The sequence below is a fragment of the Lutjanus erythropterus genome, chromosome 15, assembly GCF_056507025.1.
Source record: "Lutjanus erythropterus isolate fLutEry1 chromosome 15, fLutEry1.hap2, whole genome shotgun sequence".
NCBI classification, from domain to species: Eukaryota; Metazoa; Chordata; class Actinopteri; order Lutjaniformes; family Lutjanidae; genus Lutjanus; species Lutjanus erythropterus.
The window spans coordinates 34,096,644-34,119,978 of NC_139331.1; the positions used below are offsets into that span (position 1 = coordinate 34,096,644).

Sequence of the window (23,335 nt, forward strand, 5' to 3'; positions counted from 1 at the left end):
GCAGCAGCATGTGTGAAAAAAAGACTGATGCTGTCAGTTTCCTGTTGAGAACGGTCTTGACGGCACATGTTGCTGCCCTGTTAGACTCTGCTGTAGTTTTGTCACCAGGTCTCAGCAGTTAACTGTAGTGATTTTACTCACAGCTTGACAGGAATGATGGCCAAAACCATAAAACACACAAAAAATATCTTCCTTTAATGTGGATTTCATCTTTTAATGAGATATTAGGAGGATATTTTTGCGCACACTCGGGCAAAAAACAACAACTTTTTTTTTCCACTTTTCAAGGGAGAAACTGTCAGAAGAGAAAATTAATTTAATTATTTACATTGAAAAACTTCCCCACCTGGGAGCTGTTCAGTTCAAACCAGTCTTCTGAACATGAACAAACAGATTAAAAGCCTTCCTTCAGGGCTTCTCTCCAGTGCACAGCTTCCAACAGTAGTCGGTAAGAGAGTTTCTCACTCACACACACACACACACACACACACACACACACACACACACACACACACACACACACACACATCTGAGTGTTTTTTTTCTGTCAGTTCAGGGATTTAAACCAGCAACCTCTCATTCGGAGGCTGGTCTTTTCCAGCCTTCAGGCATTTCAGCTGCTGACATGTTCGCTCTGCGCGAGGCGGCTTGTTAGAGCGGATCACAGCCTCCCCACTCGCTCTAAACACGGAATAATGAGAATCCTACGGGTATTAATTATGGCTGAGAGAAGGCAGGACGCATGCACACACAAAAGAACACACACACACACACACACACACACACACACACACACACACACACACACACACACACACACTCCTATATTACCAGTGGACTATTATTCTGCACTGACCGAGTGTGGATCACTTTTTCTGGCTGCTTTGAAAATGAAATAGAAAAGTTTCAGGTCAAATATGCTCATTATCCCTCTGCACCGGCAACAGCCGTGGCCGGAGGCTTTATTGTTTTCAGGTTGTCCACTCGTCCATGCTAGTCTTGTGAGCACAATATATTCAGAATACCTCACGGAAATGTCTTCAAACTTGACACAAATGTCCACCTGGACTGAAGGATGAACTGATTAGATTGTGGTTTTTAAAGGTGAAACGTCTTTGGCCTAAACTCAAGAATGCAAACTTCACACAAATGTCGAATTATTTTTTCAAAACCTGCACCATGTCATCTAGTTTATATATGTTTTCCTAATTCTCTTAAAGTCACTTTGTGAAAACACAATTGTAATGATAGCAGATTAATTATCACTTATTTCGTCTTTATTTCTCTCTTATTCATCCATGCTGGAGGTTGCCCGTCGCTCCCTGCTATCTCAGAGGGAACTTGTGTCATTATGTACCAGCGAACAGTGGACTCATCATTCTGTATGAGGCGTTTTCCCATCAACAAACAAATCGCGCTCTTATACAAATAGATTGCCCCTGCAGAAGAATGAACATCTGTACATTACTTTGGATGTCTTCCCCTGAATCTATATCCCTGACACATCTGTTTCAGTGTGGCTCTCGGTGGGCAGAGCTACAATATTTTCCCGTGCTGTTAACTGTCAAACCCGTAACTCCATGTTGACCCACCTGGTTGATGGCGGGGACGCCTTCCGTTCCTATGCAGGGGGCCAGTGTGAGGACGGGCAGCTCCTGTCCCTCCACCCTGCGAGACTCCAGACAGTTCTGCCGCTGTCTGATCACCCCGGACTGAGAGTCAGAGTCGTCTGGAACCCTGACGGAGGAAACATAACGTAGAACTCATACGGGCGATTGAAGTGACAGATATTACAAACCCAAATAACACCAGGACTGCAAAACTAGAAAGCATTTATTCATTTAAGCGAAATGACCCTTTAGTCTTCAGACCGGGGTTTAGAGAATATATCATCCTTAATTTTAAGATACACCAACAGCCTCGGTGAGATGAGACCAAAGACCCCAATCATCTCCACCGTGGTCTCATTAACTACATCAAGATATCACACTTCCTTTGACAGTGATTTATCAGTGTTTTTTTAAAAGTGACGCGTTGCACCTTTAACAAATCCGCTGAAGGCCACGATTCTCTAAACTCATTACTTCAGAAAGTTTTTTTTTCCAATCTTCCTCTTTGATAAACTTTCTCGGTCTTTCTCGTTACATTCTCGGCCGCGCTATAAACTCGGGCTTAAGCCCTGTGGCATTAATTCAATCTGCTATCTCTCCCTCTGTTTTAATAACCCGTTAAAGGTTATTCTGCGTTTTAAGGGTCAGGTCTGTCTTCCCTTGAGAGCACGCCTGTTAATTCCATTCTGGGGGATTAACACCAGCCTCCAGTGGATAAATGGGTATTTAAGTGTGTGTGTGTGAGAGAGACTGTGTGTTGGAGTGTGTGTGAAAGTGAGCAGAAGTGTTTAAATAAGAGTGCTTATGTCTCTTAAAGGTATTTGTGTGCGTCTAAGTAGTATGTGTGTGTACTGTATATATATATGAAAGAGGCACTTATAATGCTATAAAGCGTCTTTGTGATTTTACGTGTGTGTGTGTGTGTGTGTGTGTGTGTGTGTGTGTGTGTGTGTGTGTGGGGGTGGGGGTGTGTGCAGATAGGGCAGTCAGTCTGAGGAACTAGGGCCCCTGGGAGATCAGCCAATCAGGAAGGAGGGAGACATTTAACACAAAGACACTGAATGAGGTGCTCAAAAAGACATAAAGATGGGCTGTGTGTGTGTGTGTGTGTGTGTGTGTGTGTGTGTAAACTGACTGTGGACATGAATTTCAACAGTTTTAAACAGATGACACAATAGGTGTGCAGTCTTTGCTGCAAAGCTGTATAATTCACAACTTGTAAAATGCTACTGTCAGCCTGCTAAGCATGCAAACTCCTGCACTTTAAGCTTACGACCGTTCATCAGACCAGCACATAATGACTGCGCCTCTTTTTTGGGGATAGATAACTCAAGCTTCAATAGGTGTAAGTGTAAATTAATGTGTGTTTGGATGACAGTTTTGACAAGTTTGTAGCCATTCCTCTTACTTTAAAGACATGTCTGATACCCCCCCCCCCCCCACCCTCCATTTGGATCAATAACCCAACCATTGCTTGCATATTAAATACTTTGCATGTCTGAAAAGCCAGTGGAGACGCCCTCCACTGGCTTCAAGAAGAAGTCCAATTGTATGCACTCTTACCTCTACTTCTCACTCGATTTATTACCTCAGTAAACAGTTTCTTAATGAGTTTATGGTCTCAGTTGTTAGTTTCAAGTCTTCACTTATATAGCATGACATTCATTAATAAGCTATGGTCTCATTTAGAGTAAAAGAGATAATAAAGCAGGGTGTGCTTCAAGGTGTGGCTCAGTGAGTCCATCCAGCACAACACACCAGACTCATCAACTGTAATAGCAGGCATTACTGATCACATATGGATCATATTAACATTAATAGCATCATGCTTTGAATAGAATTAGATTCTAGTGGGGGCTGTTTAGGATTTTTGCTGTCTTGTGTGATCCAAACATTTTGTCCAAGAGTCACAATTTTAAGTCTGCTCCTGACTGAAGATTTTTCTCAGCAGTTAGTTGTTGCAAGATTATTATATGTACATTTAATTTCTGTTACTACAATTTTTGATGACTCTGTCAATAAATTGCCTATTTCTTCTCTGTAGGGATGAAACAATAATTTGGTTAAATAAAATAAAATTCAAGATGAACAGTATTAAAGTTTCAAATTTTAATTATTGTGATAAGTTAGCAACAGTCTCCAAAATGCAGGCGCAGTAGGTTTGTTTCGCATCAGTGAAAACACCGACACTGCCAAGGACAAGATGTCATTTCAAATCCTGTGCAATATAAAACTTGGTGAAATGTGTGTACCAGTACTTTTTGAATATTCACCACTACTTTTTGAATATTCACCACTATATTAGTAATAAATGTCCTGTTTGGTTGTAATATGAGAAACTTTGTGGCCTGCTGAATGGACGAGCCAAAAAAAAAACCAAGCACCGCCCAAGTCGCAGCACATCACCCAACAGCTGCACGCTCTTTCGTCGACCCTGAACATATTTTGGTTGCAAGAAACCGAGATGGTGACCCCCACAATGCAAAACTCGAGGCTTCAGAGTAGTCAGGGGGAGTTCACACTTGGACCCAGCCCAGTGGCCAGACATTGCGGGTAGCATTAGGCTGAGTATTCGGTCTGGGCTCACATTTATTTGGAGATGACAGTCATGTTTACTGCTGCTGCTGTAGCCTGTAACTAAACTCCAGCATGGTTCCACTTCCACTTAACAGGGTTATTTCATCAGACATTACATATAAAGCTGTTTTCAGAGACTCAGTAGTACTCCCATATGATGAATAAACCGACCTTTTTGTGTAAAATCAGTGGCATTCCCCTTTAAAAGTTAAAAGCAAACAAAACAGACACACAGAAAAGAAACAATCTTATTTTTAAAATGCCCCAGACAGTAATAAAGCCAGTCGTGAATTTTTTTCCTCTCTCTCAGTTGCGTGCTCAGCATAAGTTTTCTTTCCCCTGGACAGAAAAGTTCAAAGAAACACACACACATACACACACTTACTTGAGCTCTGGGTAGACATTGTCCAAGTACCACTTAAAGGTTTTGCACTTGAGCTTCTTGCGGAGTTCCACTCTGCCTTGAATACTGGTGACACACACACACACACACACACACACACACACACACACACACACACACACACACACACACACACAAACACACACACACACACACACACACAGACAAAAAGAGACAATCAGATAAAGAGAAAAGCAGACAGATGATCAGTCAATCAGACAGTCAGAGCCGTCTTCTCTAATACTCAGAGCAGGAGAAGTGTTCAGAAAATATCAAGAGAGACAATGAAACTGACACAGATAATGACAAACTACTGAAACATGAGAGTGTGTGATGTGAAAAAACAGGTAAATCCAAAAGGCCGTGTTTAAATGTCATTGTTTACCAGTGTCTCACAGATAAACACTGACATTTAGGCAAAGCTGCGAGCTTTAATGTCTGTTCCTGCTGTGTTAGCGAGAGTCTTTTATTAATCACATTGTGTGGACTCCCGTTTGGGGACAAAACACTGGTTGAAGGCAAAGTGTTTATTTTAGGCTTGAGACTTTATACTTAAAAAGCTGCAAACCAGGCTGGAAAGTGATGTTTTACTCCCCTTTACATCACCGCAGCAAGCTGAGAAGCTGATCTGTAAATTTTTTTACTCTTTATGGTTAAGGTAAATTTCCAGCATTATGCTTTTATGGTTAACACTTTTACGCTGTCACTTTTCTTTTTGCATTTGTCAATATTTGATAGTTTACAGGTGAGATAAGCAGTGAAAGGCATGACATTCAACAAGCTGGAGACAAACGGGGAATGTGCAGCGTTTCTGTCACTGTTTTTTCTGGCTGCGGCGCAAGAAGACGACACTGCCATCCTTAATCCTGCCTACAAAGCTCGTATTGGCTCAGTCATCTTTCCAGCCGGAGAAACAGCCATCAACAAACACCATTCCTGTTTGAATAGCTGAAAAGATTTTAGATGCGGCCCTGGAACCAGGCCCACACAATGTGTGTGCATGTGTGTGTGTGTGCTCTTACTCTCCGTAGGATTTCCCCCGTGCTGCAGGGCGAGCAGAGTAGTAGAAGAGACGGAAGTCGTCCATCCACACCTCAGCTGTGCGACGGGTGTTTCTGTAACCACACACACACACACACACACACACACACACACACACACACACACACACACACACAGAGTTAAGACCACAGTACCATGTGATCTATTGTCCTGCTGTATTTGCTTTATGTCAAGCTACAGCTGAAAGCAATTCTCTGTGACATATTCAAGGACACGTGAAAAAACACTTGCATCCAACACAATTTTCCTGAAGTGGATAATATGACTATATGCTATTAAGTTCCTTTGAATGACAACCATTTCAAAAAACAGCCTCTGCAACATAACAATAATGTAACCTTCAGCTAAAATGAATGCAACAATACGAGTTTACTTGAAAGGAATTCTTATTTCCATACGTTTCAAGCCTGTGCAAGTTTATTTTATGTGCGTATTAAAACGAAAAACAACTAAAATCAAAAGCCGTACTTGTGCTTAATGGATTAAAACATGTTTAACTCTTCGCATGTTTCTTTAATACTAAATAGTTTAAGATTTTGCGTTGCCAAATCAAAAGCGAAGCTGTGCCATGTTGGTTTTATTCAACACTATCTGAGGCATCAGTGATTCAGGGAATTTTATAAAACAAGTGTCAGTGTGTTTGACAAAACGTAGTTTGAGACAATTTATTAATCATACACAAGGTCTCCATGCAGTATGACTGCGAAAAAGGACAGCTTCATCACAAATGCATGATCCCAACTTCTCTGCCCCCGATGTTTGGGGATGATACTTAAATCTTTAAATGAGAAATAAATGATAAATGCCACCCAGTCCCTGAACGTAAGTGAGAGGATGTGATGTGAATAAGATCTGTCCTCTGCTCCGTCAACAGCGTGGACCCGGCTGATATTTTAACCACAGTGAAGGAGGAAGGAAGGAAGAAAACAAGTAAGACCAGAGATCAGTGGGCTCCCACCGTTCGCCTGCTGGTTTTAAACACACAGCTCTGTTGCAGAGACAGCAGCCCACCTCCAGATGTGCTCTGGCTGATCTGATCGCTTTCGATCACAGTTGTGTTCTGTGTGCATTTACACCAACTATTAACTTGAGTTTTCATCCAGATTGCATGGTAATAATGACCCTTCAATCTGCGTTAAAATAACACGGATTTACACTTTCAAACTTCTAAATAAAACCCCTAGACTTACCTAGTCTGCAGCAGTATCACGACACTACTGTTCTGATAACACAAACACTTAAGACATAAGTGTGTTATTCCAACGCCATTTGGTGAGACTTGGCTGTAATGCCCGACCAGGTGTAAACGGGGCCGCAATGTGAGCCAGACCTCCTCCCGAGCCAGACTCCGGGCGTGATGCATTCTGCAATAATTTGCACTTTGCATGACGGCAACACGCTTTTTTAGTTCCCCAGATAGGATATCCAGATACGCAGTCATGTTTCTACCAGGTGTAAATCCTGCCTACTCTCATTCTGTTCAGTTCTGTCCAACTCAGTGCGCGTTACTCACCCACACTACACCAACAGCGGGGCGGATTTTCTCTATCTCTGGTCCCAATTTACTCTTTCTCTCTCATTCTCTTTTTCTCTCTCTGAAGTAATTAGCTATTAGCTGAGTTTCTCTGAGCTGTGAACTATCTCATTGAAATGACAGAAACCCTCCATTACAGGCATTACACACAGTGGCTGTGGTGGTTTAATGAAAGGGGAAGAGAGAGAGGATATGAGATGTTTGTGGGCGTATAAACATAAATACGTGTCACACACAGGCGTACAATTAAAAAATCGCACACACACACACACACACACACAAGGTCACAGCAGCAGGCCTCGGTGAGGGAGGAAACAGCATAATCTTTGTAATCGAATTATTAAGCAGCTCTTTTTGTTTAGCATATTCATAACCCAGACTGCCAGCGCCGAGCCTCCAGCTAATTAACCGGCAGAGCAACACACAGGCAGACAACAGCCGCTTTGTTTGGGAGATCGGCGTTGATCACAAACATCAGGCCATCGTGATACGAATAAAAGTCATCATCTTCTGCAATGAACAGATGTTGCCTGGGTAACAACTAACGGGGAGCGAAATGAGCGACTAAACAGACCGACTGGAGAGAAAAAAGAAAAAGTCTCAGTGTTGGTGTGGATTAGCTGGTTGACACAAAACAATAAGTTTATATGGGCCGTTTGGCGGAGGCTTTGCTCTGAAGTGCCGTTCGGCAGCGGGGGCGCTTCTTTTGGGAGCCGGAGCCCCTCCAACCTGGCGGCGTTAGCGTCTTGCTCCGCCCATCAAGCCACAAAGGGAACCCAACTTCCAACCCTGGCGGTGTTAATGCCTTGCTCACATGCTGCGGTTTATGAGTTACTGAAGGAGTAATCCTTCAAATAAATCACGTCTATGGATCCCAGGAGTTATTTTGTGATGAAGTGCTGCAATTTAGTTTTCAGTGAACTCACTCTCCATGTCTTCTCCTTCAGTTTGTCATTCACAATGTTTCCCAGAATGCCTTTCATTACATGCCTGGACGTGATATTGGTTTTTCTGTGGACATTCACTAACTTTTCAAACTTTTAATATTAAATAACTTGTGCATTTTTTTTGTAAGTGTGCGAGTGACCAACAGGATTGGAGCTATTATCTGCAGCTAATCTTGCATACTATTTTATCACTATTTTATAATTTTATCACCCTTTCACACTAAATGCTGAGTCCTCACTCCTCCTAACTGGCCAGTATAGGTCATCAGCAACTGCTAGGCTAAAAACAAGGTTTATCTAATCTCTTCTAGGCCACAGTTTGGCCTTTGTTGTGGCCCAGAAACTAAAACCCACAGGAAAGTCTTGCTTAATCTTAAACTAGATTCATTCCATACCCAATATGTTATGATACACTAAAGTTAGACCACTGCTGCCAGTGCTTCATGTTGCTGCCTTGCATCTGTGCTGCTGCTGTTTTTAGTGTTGGGGTTACAGTACTACAAAAACTTTATTTGTTATAATGCATTAGTTTTACTATTCAAGTACTCTTAGGATTTCAGATAGGAAGTCTGATACCGTTACATTTTTACCGCATTTTCACCACTGCAAGAACTACAGCTGCTGGTCACTGCTCAAGACTTTGAGGTTGATTTTTTTCATCTGAGACAGAGGACAGAGGTCTCAGCAGGCGCTGGATGTATTGAACGAATGATCAAATCTTTCTTAAGTCCAGACTAGTACCCTGTGGAGAGGCTTTTTAGCCTTAGAAGTCTCACCAGAGGAACTGACTATCCAAGACATTTTGAAAAACTTCTGCTGAGGACATTAGTTTGATAAGTCTACATGATTTAAAAAGCCTGCACACTTTTATAGTTTATATGTAGGCATGTGTTTTGAGTAGCTAACAGGTTCCAGCTTCAGTTTTTTTCAGCTGTGTTATGCATCTGCCCAGTTTGCTATTAGATCATCAGGACAATATAACCAAAGTGGTTTTCATTTTTTGTAACACAAAAATACTTGAACGAAATACTTTTCTCAGCAGGTAAGGCTGTAACATAACACTGGAACCAATTTTCATGAAATTTGGTTTGCTATAAGTATGAAAATTTCAACATGATGCTGGTCACACCAACCTTCTGAAGAGCCACCACTTCCACTGGGACATGCAGGCTCTAACCTTGTAGGCTCAAGTGTAAATTATTAAGAATTTGTGAGTTTTTCCAAAAATGTAGATTTTGAAATGCTGTCTGGTTGCTTGTAATGTTCTAAATAAATAACAGATAGATACCAAAATGATCAAAATAAATGACAATGTTTGAGAAGTTTGTACTTCACTGTTTTCTTATTGAATCTATTCAGTTACACAAACCCAAGGATGATCGATTGCAAAACCATTAGACTATTTAATGTATCTTAAAGAAAACTAAGACTATAATACACAAAAACATTTTATTAAAGACTTTGTATACATCTATATAAGACAACTTAGACTATACTGTACAAACAACCGTTCAAAATGTTGCACATCTCTGCAGTTTGCATCTGGCAGTTATGATGGCATTGCAGTAGGTGCTTCACCTTCTTTCACCTAAACCATCTGTTAGATTTGCGCCATACTAAGTGCACTCTAGTTTTTTTTCTTTTGTGAACTGTTTTTATTCTTCACAATACAACATGGGGGTGTATGCACCACGCAGTAATGTTGAAAGTGCACTCACTTTTGTAATCTGAACCAGCCTCCTTATTATAGCCTTGATTAATCTATTTATACGAGATCAATTCACATGCAGTCTGAGCACATTAGTCCTGTTAATGGATTATTGGACTGCTTGTAAACATCTTTCTGTCTGAACTGTTTGAAAGGGGCAGAGAACAGAATACAGCTTATGCTAATAGGATAATATTGTACTCGCAGCTCAAAGGCTCCCAGGCAGCTGTAAATCCACTTTAACAATGATGTGAACAGCGTTCGGTGGCTGCGACACACGTCTCAGAGTGCAAACGCTGCACGCTGCCTGTTTCCTGTGTATTATGTCAGTCAGTGAATCAGTCAGCAGGAAAGTTAGTGGGACTATTAGTTGGGAAGGTAGGTTAGTGTGTAAGTGCACGACACATGATTTTTGGAACAGGCAGACAGTCTCACATTTTTGTAAAACTATCGGTTATCTTAAAAAGAAGCTAATTGAACCAACAAACAAGAAGAACTAGTCAGAAGAGGTCAGAACTCCAGCAGTTTTAATACTGTAAGTTCTGGAGTTTCCACCTTTTCTGTGTGTCTTAGATTGACAGAGATCCAGCGCCCTCTGGAACCTCAAACAGATTTCAGATTCAATCTTTGTACATAAAAAAGTGGAAATTCTGACATTAATATCAGTCAAAACTCTCTCAGGGACTTACTTGATGTATGTGTTGGCGTTACCCTCAGGGAAGACGTATGGGTGTTTCTTCCTGAAGACATGACCCACTCTGCTGCAGGGGAGGATCTCCAGACTGCCGCCACACTGCCACACCCGGAACGAGATCTCTGCACACAACAAACACAAATAACCCTCTAAATTTCATGCAAATTCACACCTGAAACCAATCATATTTTACAGCATCTGCATCCAGTATTTTGGCTCAATTTGTTGGCTGCTTAGCTCAAAAAAAGAGTAAGTTTTGGATATTTCTGCATATCCTAACATATCCTTGACATGCATCTATCCATTCATTTTCTCTACCAAGGTTTGCTGGGAGCTGGACCTTTGGGTGCGTATTTTCTCAAGGGATTTATCAAGAAATCTGCAGTTCCAGCTCTCAACTCCTTCATCACTTCGCCATGCGTTGTCATTTTTATAATACGGAGGACCAGAACAAACGATTTAAAGTGTGTCTTAGGCCTCATTCCGTAAGAGAAGTGGGGCGTTTTTAACCTGTGCTGGTGAGTAGTTTTTATCCTGTCTAGGGCGTGCATGTGGCTAATCTTTCATCCCCACCCCAGTAATAATTACAGCCGCAATTACCTGATGTTTTTCTGTGAACCGGCTGGTCCGCCTGTAATTTAAGTCCCATCAAGAGGAACCGCCGTGTATTTCAAAATGGATCCTTGAGTTTCTTTTCCCCCATGAGCTGCTTGCCTTTCTACTTTAGATATTTTTTTGATCACTTCAGAGTGAAATTTGATTTGATTTTTTGTTACTTCCACTGACACCAGCATATCGAGTGGGCACATTTTGGCATCCAATATGACAACAAAAAAACGAGGCCATCAAAGCACAGCACTAAAAACTTGTTAAATGTGCTGTTAATGTCATCTACAGGTAGGTATCAGTAAAATCTTTTGAGGCCAGTGTTTTTTTGGTCTATATTTGGTTACAGTTTGGCATACTGGCCATTAGAAATATGCTAAATTAGCTAGCAAGCTGCCAGATTCCATTTACAGAAACAGTAATTATAGCACAAAAATAAATAAATAAATAAATAAAACTCACTCGAACCATCTTGGTTCATCTTTACACTGTTCCAACAATCACCAGCTCTAGTTTGGTCAAAATTAAGTTTGATATCAGAGAGGCAGTGGTGAGAAACTGCGTGTAGACTCAGAATATTTTCACTTGTAACTCAGTGAATTGAGGGTTTATTTCCACCAGAGTAGAGATGGTGATTGTTGGAAGAGCAGTGGATTGCCGTTTCTGTAAATGGAGTCTGGTGGCTTGGACAAGAGAAATAAAAGGAATCTTTCTATTTAGAAAAAAAAGGTCTATCTTCGTAGGGATCCTTGCCATAGTGTTGTAAGACAACATGCTGAGCCGGTCAGTGGCAAAGCAAGCACGTTTAGTGAATGTACTTTGATGGCTGGCAGTTGCCCATAAGGATTACAGTGCAGCCGGTTTTACCGCTGACAGCTGCAGCGCTCTTCCTCAATACTGGACCAGTTTCAAAAATTGTTGCCCCCATCTGTCTTAAGACACAAAAACATGGGAAATTAGGGTCCAGGTTGAAAAACAGTAAATTCATAGTATCAGTTTTGACTCAGATTCACCTCACGCAGCATCTTTGCCTCACCTTCAACTCTCTGGAGGCTTTTGGCTTTTACATTTGGCTTTGTCCTGCATAACGTCTTTTAAGGCTGGTTAAAATGCCATCGTCCAGAGCGACAGGCTAAATTATAGGGGAGCACAGAGCATATTTCCTTCCCCACCTCCCTCTGTAACGTTAATCCCATCCAAATGGGGCTTTAGCTTCACAAAAGGCAGCATTCTAACAGCAAAATGTGATCACCGTGCCAAAATAATTTCCTGCAGGGAGAAAGGTTGCCCAAAATAGCCCAACATTTCCTGCGGTTTGGTATAGGAATGTTCTTGTCTTGTCCAAATGTAGTCATTATCAGCTGATGTTCCCTTTTCACAGAGAACTATCTTGTCATTTGTGACAAATGGCAGCATCATTCTGCTGAATATAGACAGTGTTTTATTTTTCTGGAGGCATGTTTTTGTTTCCTTTCTCAGTCCAACAATACCCAACCCTGACACCATATCAAGAATAGATGTAACCATTGTTGTGTAACAGTACCTGTGTTTTTGTATGACTCCTAAGATTTTATTTTTCTCTGTTGCCTTATATTTTATAGCGATGCACTTCTGACATTCTGTCTAGACAAATTAAAGTAGTGTAGTGTATCAGAGTGTGTATTTTCAGAGCAGTGAGCTTTTGTTTTCAGCATAGCAGGCCTAACTTTACATTGACTCTACATTGACAGACAACTGACAAAACACTTACAGCGCAGACTTTATTATTGTTGTTATTGCTTATTTACAAAGTTGCACTCATCTTGCACTCCTGCAGTGTTCTTGCAGCCTGCCTGAGCTTCACTGAGTCCAGGGATGAGGGGGCAGGGGGAAACAACCAGCTTCAATCGCAGATTGAGTATTAAAGAGGGGTTTCAACCACAAAGCAGGTTGTTTCCTCCTTCCTCCCCAGACGCAGGGAAGCTCAGGCAGGTTGCAGGAACAACATCATACACTGACAATAACAAGTGACAACGAATCCTGCACTGTACATTTGTAACTGTCAAGTGTCTGTCAATGTAAAGTTAAGCCTGTTATCCTGAAAAGAAAAGCCCACTGCTCTGAAAATACACACTCTGGTGTTGGAGTTGGAGACTTACATACAGATGCCTACTTATTTGACAAACATTCAGCATTAATTTAAACTCCAGTTAACATGAAACAGGCATACAAAAACAAATATCAAAGGACACTGTGGCTGTAGCGTTATTATCCGAGAAGGGAGTATTTCAACTTAACATGTTTGCTTGATATATCATACTCATTTTATGATTCATTACAGTAAATATATTACAGATTTCTCCTGTAACTTTACCTGCTGTCTCTATGTGTAACCAGGGTTGTTGTTTGTTTGAAGCTTTGCTTTTTCGCTCTCTGTTTCTCCTCATTAGTTTTGGATCCTGCACATCACGGATATGTGGGCCAAACCTCTCTGAATATTTGATGATCCGCTGATGGACTCTGATTTATTTGACTGATTCTTGTGTGTGAGAGTGTGTGTGTGTGTGTGTGAGTTGTGTTACTACTATATGTGCACGTGTGTGCTGCAGTTGACGCGTGTGTTCTTTTGACCTGCTTATACCGCTGTGCTCGTTCTCTGATGTGAGCACAGCAGAACACATAAAAGACACCACTAGCTTCTCTTCAGTTCAAATCATTGTGCATGTCTGTGCGTGTGTTGTTAGCGTAATTCAGTTGACAAGGTTGCCGCCTGTCTGTGTGCTCCGAGGAGAGAAAGAGAAAAAATAACAGATAGTTTCCCCAAAGATTCTGAGAACTTTACAAAGTTTTACCCTGAGTGCAAGGGAGAATAAGAGAGAGGAAGGGGGAGAGAAAACGAGAGCATGGACCGGGTTTGATGAGGAAGAGGAGAGATGGAAGTAAAGATGAAACACCAGAGAGTACAAAGGAGAACAAGAAAAGTCAGCGAGATGCTGAGATACTGACACAGAGCCTGTGAGACTGACAGAAACATGTCAGAGAGCAAATGAGAGAGTGTGTGTGTGTGTGTGTGCATGTGTGTGTAGAGAGGGAAAAACAGGCTCTCACTGATCTGAGAAAAGCAGCTGCACAGCAATCAGAAAACCAGACTCCAACACTGTATTACTGAGCTCATACACACACATGCACACACACACACACACACAGAGTTGAGATGACTGGAGGCAGGTAGCAGCAGGAGAGCCAGATGTTGCAGCTGGATGAATGTCAAACTGTAAAGACGTTTTTCTGCTGAATGAAAAGTTCACCTTCATTCAGCTGATGTTAAAGCACCTTTGTGTTCACATCAGTTAACTCAGCGGCTTAATCACTCCTTCCTCTTTGTCATCCACTCAGATGTTTATGAGCCATTTGTGCACTTTCTCGTGATGGCAATCAGAAAAACCAACCTCGAAATATGATTACAGTAAGATGTAAAGATGTAAAGCACCAAACACTATGGTTGGAATCAATTTCCCTTTGTGGTCAAATTACTGAGCTCATGCTTTATGTTGATACTGTATTTTTGCAGGATTTTTAAATTAATGTAATGACATTCTCTAATTTGTTAAGCACTGAGGTCACTGGATTAAACAAAAAGAGAGTCTGTGAATCTATCTGCCAGTATGAGTGGCTTCTGATGTCCTCTCAGATGAGATCAGATCAGATATTACCCACGTTAAATCATTAAAAACATTTCTTTTTTTGCTTGCGTGTTGACATGTGGTGAGATTTTTTTTTTCTCTAAAAATGTCTCGGTGCAGCATCACCAGTATCACACCAGCAATTTAAATCACCGCATTTATTTTCACTTGTGCCAGCTCTCTCTGGCAGGATGATGATGATGAAAACATACTGTCAGACTATCGAGAGTCACAGAAGCCAAAAAAAGGATCAATTACAGCTCTCAATATGTTCAAACCTTTGGATTCTGTCTCAGAAGACAGCTATGAAAATGTTCTTTATCTGCAAAGTGAGACTTTATTTTATGCACAAAACTCAATGGATCTAGACCTCTCCTTATTTTTTTCATCTCACCTCAAAAATAACATAAACACTGAAACATGAAACTTGATTTCATCAGAGAATATGCACTTTCCCACCAGGACACGCCCCCCTCAACATCCTGCAACATGGCCATCTTTCGTAGGGGGAACTACAAATCCATGAGTAAAAAGAAAGGCAAAGAAGGCATACAAAAGCCTGGACGCTTGGTCAAAAGCAACAATGTAGAATTGGGGAGGGATGGTAGGGACATGTCAAACCATGAGAGGAAAAGTGAGGAATATGCACAAATCTATTATTTTGTAATTTATTTCTCTGCATGATAACTTCAGTCAGCAGGCCAGCATCCCTCTGTCTCAGCCTCAGGCAGGAGACTGACAGCTTCTATCATGCTTACAGGGACACTCTGTGTCTTCGTGACTACAGGCAATAGAAGATCAGGCAGACAACACAGAGAAGAACAATGTGTAGCGATAGAGAACATAGCTGCAGTAGAGGTTTTAGTGTTAAGACGAAGTAACCTGATTTGTTTCGTTCACTTGCCACAAGCAAACAGACTCATGAACAACCCACCACCCCCCGTCAAACCTCCTCCTGGGACATGTTTATTACCACCATGGCATGAGATATCTGGCCTTAGTCAAAAGCTTACTTCAAGACAAGGTTTGGTTGGCTAAATTAAAGTGATGACGATGCCGAAGGAAAGGGAACCTCGGACAGGCTGCAGGACTGCTGCAGGAACACTGCAGGAGCGCAGGACACGCGCAACATCACTGTAAGCTGATCAGCTGTTTATAACTGTCAATTGTCTGTCAATATAAAGTTAACCCTGATAGCCCACTCTGGAGTTGGAGTTCAGAGACTGTCTGTCTTGCTGCCTGCCAAACTGAATTAACATTTTGGTCAATTTAACCATTATAAACATCTACTCCTACTGCAAGACTATTAATGATTTTTTTAAGACTCATAAACAGACACTTACTCATTCAGTGAACATTTGGCTCTGATTTTAACTCTAATTAGCGTGAAACTGGCAAACAAAAACATAAATTTCAAACACACGGCTGTAGCGTTGTTGTCAGAGAAGCGATTATTACAACTTGGCATGTGTCTTTAATCTCTGATAACATATCATGGTCATTTCATGATTTATTACAGCAAACACATGACACAAAATGACAACCATAAATCCGCATTTCAGTCCCTGCAATGTGGATTTGCTTCTCTTTTCTTCAGCTTTTGGCAGTCTGTCAGTCCGTCAGGTTTTGTGTTTTTGTGGCATTCAAGCTGAAAGCTAATGTGGCCACTCAGTGGGTGTTACCGCACTGACTCCGCCTACTGTGACATCACATGCTTACCCTCTATTACAGCATCACAACCACTAAACTAATCAGTTTTCTGTCTAAACTACCATGACTCACCGAAGTTCTCCCCGCCCCAGATGTCCATGGCAGTATCGTATTTGCCGAGATGATTGAACCAGGACCTGTCAATCACAAAGAGCCCGCCCGCAATGATGGGAGTCCTGTCAGAGAAAGTGAAAGAAGAAAAACAAGAGAAGAAGAGAGAGACAGAGGGGTCAACAAGAGCGTTGGATAACAAAATCTCAGTGGTGTCATTTTATTGAAAGGTAAACTATGTCACTGTCCTTTTCCAAATCACATTCGTGCTCTAATTTCTCCAGAATCGAATCAAATCGAAAAATGAAAAGACTCATTCACCACTTTTGTTGGTCTCTGTGTTTTCAAAAATAGAAAAGAGCTTGTTGGTTGGCTGCCACACACACACACAGTCAGAGGCTGAGTGAATTGCTGAGGGCCAGCACGTGTCATCAAATACCCTCTGTTCATCAACAATTATCCTGCCGTCACCGCCTGCAAATAGCACTCTGTGTCCGTGTGTGTGTGTGTTTGTGTGTCTGTATGTGGGTGGAAGCACATAAAATTCAAGCTCAATTTGTCTTTGTGTTTAAAGGAATGTATGGGTTTGCAAAACTGTGTAACACTGGCTTTGAAGAAATTGAAGAAATTAATATAAAACAACTTGACAAATAAATATAGTTAAACAAGAGTGGTGCATATTTGTGTGTGTGTGCATGTGTGCTTTTGTTTCTGTGAGGACTGATCCACAAAGGCTGTTTTACCTCAACAAGTTTTAAGGCTTTCGGACACCAAAATCCTGCATAGCTGTTATGATACAATGAGAAAGGACTTTACAATTCTGGATATTAAAAGCTTGCAAAAGGAGTTTAAGGCAGGATTTGATAAAGCCTTTCACTGCCAGGTAAATCTCTATATTTCGCAGTACACCCATGTTTTTAAATCAGGTGTCTGTGGTGACGTTCCCACGCTGCTGCACCGGTTGTGATCTGCTTTATGTCAACCAGCAATGATCGGTTTGCCAGAACTGACAAAAGCTGACAAAAGCTCTGCACTATGGGTTCAGTAAAGGCCACAGTGATTTCATCCCAAGTCACAACGAGTGCTTGGTAAACAGTGGACACATGCTGATGATATTACAAAGTAGTCTACCAGGAATGTGTTGCATTGTTTTGTGCCAAAAGTTGAGCCACACATACCTCGTGCCCACAGTGTGCCAGAGCAGTGGTTTTATTGAAGACAGTGTGCAGGCGGGAAAGTAAGGGTACTCCAGTTGATTGCCCACCAATCAGTATTGGCCAATATTCAATCTAAATAGTTTGATCGATAGTCTCTATAAAGGCTGACCGGAGGAGCCAATCAGATTATAAAGCAACAGGGTCTGACACCTGCCAAGCATCAAATGCAGGTAGATCTTCCGTTGAAAGGCTATCTGCCCCACTAGCGAGTAATTGTTGTAATTGACACACACAGGCTTTTCCATTGGCAAGATGGACCTTCTCTGGAGTGGTGCCAAAGTGAACCCGACCCGCCTACAAGCGAACTGCAGTGATGTTGTGTCCACCGCAACCAACCTCTGACAATCCCCAAATCCCAAAGTAAGCATGTGTTATAAGACTCAACTTGTGTCTGTGCAGAAGAGAAGCGAGAGAGAGAGATGTCTTTAAAAGTCTCTGTGTGTTCAGCTCTCAGTACTTTTGTAGCCTCTAACTGTATCTCTGTGGTCTGAGCTTTAGTTTCTCTCCTGTGTCGCTGTTTGTACTTTCAGGTGTCTGCTTTATTTTACTGTTTCATACTACTTCATAGTTAAACTTTTGACTAACAAAATAGCATGGGACTTTTATTGTGAAGAATTTATAGGAAATGAAATGTTTGTTCGCAGTTTTACAGCCACTCGGCTCGAGTTAAGCTCATCTTCAGTTAGACACACAAGACACATCTTCCAGCGGGTGAGTCAAAGCAAGTCAAGAAAAGCCAGCACAAGTCCTCATACAGGGACAGGAACTTCATGCTGTATCTGGGTGCACCTCAAAAACACAGAAAAGTGTGTGGACGCTAAGAGGAACTTTATGGTGCATTCAAGTGCACCTCGTAAACTCAGCAATCTACACAGGAATGGCCATGGAAGTTCTTTAAAACAGGGAAGTTTTGATTTTTTCCTAATATTCCTTTGTCAAAAGACATCGGCCTACCACTGTCATTACGTTTTTGTTCTTTCCCTTCAACATTTATAATTTATAGATGCTAAAATCATTTAACAACATCCCAGTCATTTCTAGGCATATTTTAAAAATTCTACTTTAAAAAATCTTATCAACCTTATTTTGTACAACAGGTGTCCAAATACTTCAGTGATTATTTCCATTATTTTCAGATATTTTATGGTTGTACTAAATATACAATGTTGTTAACAATAGTTCAATACATAAATAAAACTACACAGTAATGAGAGGGCTTTAACTACACCCTGTGATTGGAAGCGGCTGATACTGGTTCCAGTCCCAGAATCCTGATCAGAACACCCTTACTGAAAAGTGGTGGGAACTTAATACTTCCACTTCCTTAATTTGACAGCTAGTTACAGTGTGCATGATTGCTGTGATTCTTAAGGTTACGGTTGCATCAGGTCAATGAATGTCCCCACAAGTATAATTTAAAAATGTGCACACGTGTGTGTTCCCAGACGGACGCGGTGACTCAGTCCAGCCCCCGCAGCTTGACATTACACAGACAGACGCAGCACACTGACATCCAGGTAGAGACAGGGACAGACCATCATAATAAATGAGCTATACTCCATCTCTCTACATGTATCTCCATCTCTCTCTCTCTCTCTGTATCTCACACACACACACACACACACAGACCCACACACACACAGGCACATCACCACCCATCCATCTGTAACTGTTTCACACTCTGCCTTCACTAAAAAAAACATGCACTAAGTCAGTCACAAGTTGGCACAGCGGTGAATCTGGGATCCTGCCACCAATCTGACTTATGAAGAAGGAAGAGAGCCAAAGTTTAGTATTTATAACTCCGTGTGTGTGTGTGTGTGTGTGTGTGTGTGTGTGTGTGTGTGTGTGTGTGTGTGTGTGTGTGTTTGAGGCTTTGGCTCCTCTGCCTTCCTTTGTTTGTTTGTTCATCTCTCCAAAGTAAACGGCTTGTCAGGCATTGATGATTTGATTTTGTGTAAACTTTCCATAAATGAAGTCCTTTTCACTGCAGCCCAGCACGAGGCGCTGCAGCAGAAAACAGGTCAAACCAGGGTGACACATTTATTACTGATTTCTGATTGTCAGCAGTGCAATTAACCACCACGGCCACAGAAAATGTGACATTGTAGATGTATTTATTATCTCTCCAGGGTTATTTCTTTTTTTTTTTTATTATAACAGGCTATGATTGTGGGTTCTTCCTGCCACATCATGCAGTACAAAATTAGATGCTGGAGCCTTTTGGAAAAATAATTTTTCATCTTTTTTTTCCACATTCAGTAGATTAACGATGTATAGTCAGTGATGTTTATGGATCATATATTTTTCAGGGCTGCCCCCGATAGTCAAGTGAGATTCTTCCTTTGTCAGTTCAATACAGTTGTATAGGATAAAACAGACACACACGTAAGAATTATAAATAAGGGGAATCATAAATCTAGTTTTATATAAGATGGCACACTTCCCAAAAATCCTTGTGACGACATTCGCCGGTGGTTAACTGATGAGGGAACAAAACCAGTAGTTGGTAAACAAGTTTCAGCTCATGCTTTTTAACTGCGTCATTGAACGCGGAGCAGTGCAACAGCTGACGGGCTGTAAACTTTATAAATAGAGTCTCTAAATCACCACAAACCACAAGACTAACTGTGATGGAAGCAGAGGAGAGTGGTAGAAACGGAGCGCAGCTGACGTGCTGTCAGAAACTTCACCGGAGCACACAGGTCAGGTGACGTTTGTATGTTTGTCACTGACAGGCTCAGATTTTTATTCTAAGTGTCTGACAACATTATGGAAAGGATCGCTTCAATGAGGGACCTTTTCTTGAAAGAGTAAGATACGTTTTGTTTGACCAGAAACAGCTGTATTATTGTGTTCACCAAACTAACCAGAGTCCCTTTGAAAAACTATAAAAAATATTTTGTGGGGCTTTTATGCCTTTAATTGATAGGATCGCTGAAAATATGACAGGAAATGGGGAAAGAGAGTGGGGTAATGACCTGCAGCAAAGGGCTGCAGGTGGGAGTTGAACCCAAAGCTGCTGCAGATGACTCACAGCCTCTGTACAGGGGGCAAACCTTATGGCCACTAATTTGAAATACTTTGTATTTTATATGGCAAAAACATATTTGGATGTGTATGCAGAGAAAAATAGTTTTCAATGAAGTGTTTGAGAATTATACAACTATAAAAATATGACGAAAATATATTTCAATTTACATAATTAACAAATACATACAGAAATATAATGTTCTCTGCAAAGACTGCAGAAAACAGCTTGTCTGCATGGTTTACATCATGTGCACACACACACACACACACGCACGCACGCACGCACGCACGCACGCACGCACAGCTCAGATCACATTTAGCAGCAATTAAAACTCTCCACTCGAGCTTGAAAATAGTAAGTGAAGATCGGGGTTAAACACCCACGTCAAACTTTTTCCACCAACTTTTTATGTGTTTATTTATTAAACTTTCTGAATATGAAACTTTCTCCCTTATTATGCAATAGTTTGAGAATTACATGTTATATATTACACTGTATGTTTGTGTGTGTGTGTGTGTGTGTGTGTGTGTGTGTGTGTGTGTGTGTGTGTGTGTTCGTGTGCGGTTTACTTGATTGGCTGGGTCGGGTCGGTCCGACGAGCTCTCTGTTCAGGTGACAGCTGCTCCCACTTAAAATGGAGACTCCAATCAAAACCTGAGAGAGAAAAAGTACATACATCATTAGACTAAATATAAAGACATACTGTACCAAAGCTTTACTACATAAGATAAACGCTGTGTGAAGAAGCAGTAGTGAAATACCACAACGATTTTGTAGCCTTGTTATACTGCCGTAGAATGAAACAAAAAACACACAGCCATATTTTCTGTTGCTCAAAATTTGTAAAGAAATATACACAGCAAGAAAAAAAGAAGGTGCGATTAAAAAATGGTAGTTTCACAGGAAACTCCTAAAAACTAAACACAGCCTTCAATCAACATGAGGGTGAGTAGATAATGACTGAATTTTCATTTTTGGGTGAACTATCCCTTTAATCATGTAATTGTTCATAATGTTTTTATAAAGAGCTGCCAGATTTATTTATCCAGAGCAATTAGTTAACTGATAACTTGAATTTACTAACTATACAACAAATTGTAAAATAATTTGTTGTGATTCTGTCTTTTGAGCGATCATTTAGTTTCTTTATCAATAATAGCTCTGGTTCGGTGTGTGTGGACGTACGAGCAAGTAAACGTGTGTGTTGGCATGTGTAGGTGCGGGTGTTTGCTGATAAGGCAGTCCAGCAGGCCAAGAAGTTGCTGCCACAGCACTCCCCACCCCCATCTGTGAGTGTTGACGTGTGTGTCTGTACACCCCAGTGTGTGTGTGTGTGTGTGTGTGTGTGTGTGTGTGTGTGTGTGTGTGTGTGTGTCAACACGAGTGTGTGAGAGCCTGGATCAAAGAAAGTCCATCTTATGACCATCTTTTTTTATGTTATGAGCGACAGCTTCATCTATAATTAAAATGTCCTTTGTGAGCACAACTATCACCATCGATTCCCCCTACGTGTGTGTGTGTGTGTGTGTGTGTGTGTGTGTGTGAGAGAGAGAGAAAGAGAAAGACAGAGCCACGGACAGGGCTATTATCAGCATTGATTGGCGGATCGCTGTTACCAGGAGGAGAAGATTGGAATAAGACAGACTAATGGAAAGGGAGAGGGACGGAGGAGCTCTTAGGGAGAGACTGGCTTCAGAAAAAGTGAGGGATGACAGAGACGAGTGGAGAACACAGCTGTGTATTGTTCTGATCCATTATCAGGCCATTTGGTTTCAGCTCATCTGTAACTGCAGAATCTTGTCGAGCTAAAAGGAACCCCAACCACCCCCCACCCCCTGACCGCCGCTCTGCTCTACATCATCAATCTATGATCCACTTTCACTGCTTTTAGTGGTTTCCCGGTTTTAGGTTCTTAACACTGCATTTCAGCCGTGCACAAAGAGGTAGCCTTGAAATAGCATTCTCAAACGGACGAGATTCTGGCTCACGAGAGGTCTTGAAGAGGATGGAGAAGATATCCTACATTTAAATTGGTCTAAGGCCTCCCTTACACCTTGTATTTAAATGTGTTTTGGCTGACTGTATTCCAGTTGGATAGTGCTTGACCACATGAAAGTGCAGGTGTAAATGCACCCGAGAGGCACTGAGGACAGATTGTGATCCAAATGCACATGCGTTTTCAATCCACATAAGGGTAGAAACTTGGTAGCTTTGTAAGATTTAGCAACTTTCCAGACCCTCTTAGAGACTTTATTTTTAAAAAGGAACTCGGCAAAAGTGCAGTGCTTATCTGCCAACAGCACCAGGGTCTCCCTCGCCTCTTGCGCCATACGCGGGCAGGCAGTCAGCGTGGTGCGCGTGGCAGGAGGATGCCGCTCTCTGCGGGAGTGAGAGTTCAGTTGTAGTAAGTTTCCTTGGCATTGTTGACGCTCACGCTCAACGGGACGGGAACTTTTCAAAGTGCGAGTGAGCTTCTCTCACTCTTTCTTGCCAAAAGTTAGAAACAATGCTCTGAGATTA

The 23,335-nt window shown here is 41.5% G+C and overlaps 1 protein-coding gene across 1 annotated transcript in view; it reads right to left on the reverse strand.

Moving 5' to 3' along the window:
- The window catches only part of galnt14 (UDP-N-acetyl-alpha-D-galactosamine:polypeptide N-acetylgalactosaminyltransferase 14 (GalNAc-T14)), a 229,672-nt gene that overhangs the window by 19,748 nt on the left and 186,589 nt on the right, over positions 1–23,335 (reverse strand). Inside the window, exons 8-13 of the mRNA XM_084737770.1 lie at positions 21,385–21,469; positions 16,586–16,689; positions 10,531–10,657; positions 5,613–5,705; positions 4,573–4,656; positions 1,593–1,737 (exon numbers count right to left, since the gene is read on the reverse strand). Coding sequence (XP_084593896.1) covers positions 1,593–1,737; positions 4,573–4,656; positions 5,613–5,705; positions 10,531–10,657; positions 16,586–16,689; positions 21,385–21,469 — 638 coding nt within the window. The remainder of the gene's footprint in view (positions 1–1,592; positions 1,738–4,572; positions 4,657–5,612; positions 5,706–10,530; positions 10,658–16,585; positions 16,690–21,384; positions 21,470–23,335) is intronic.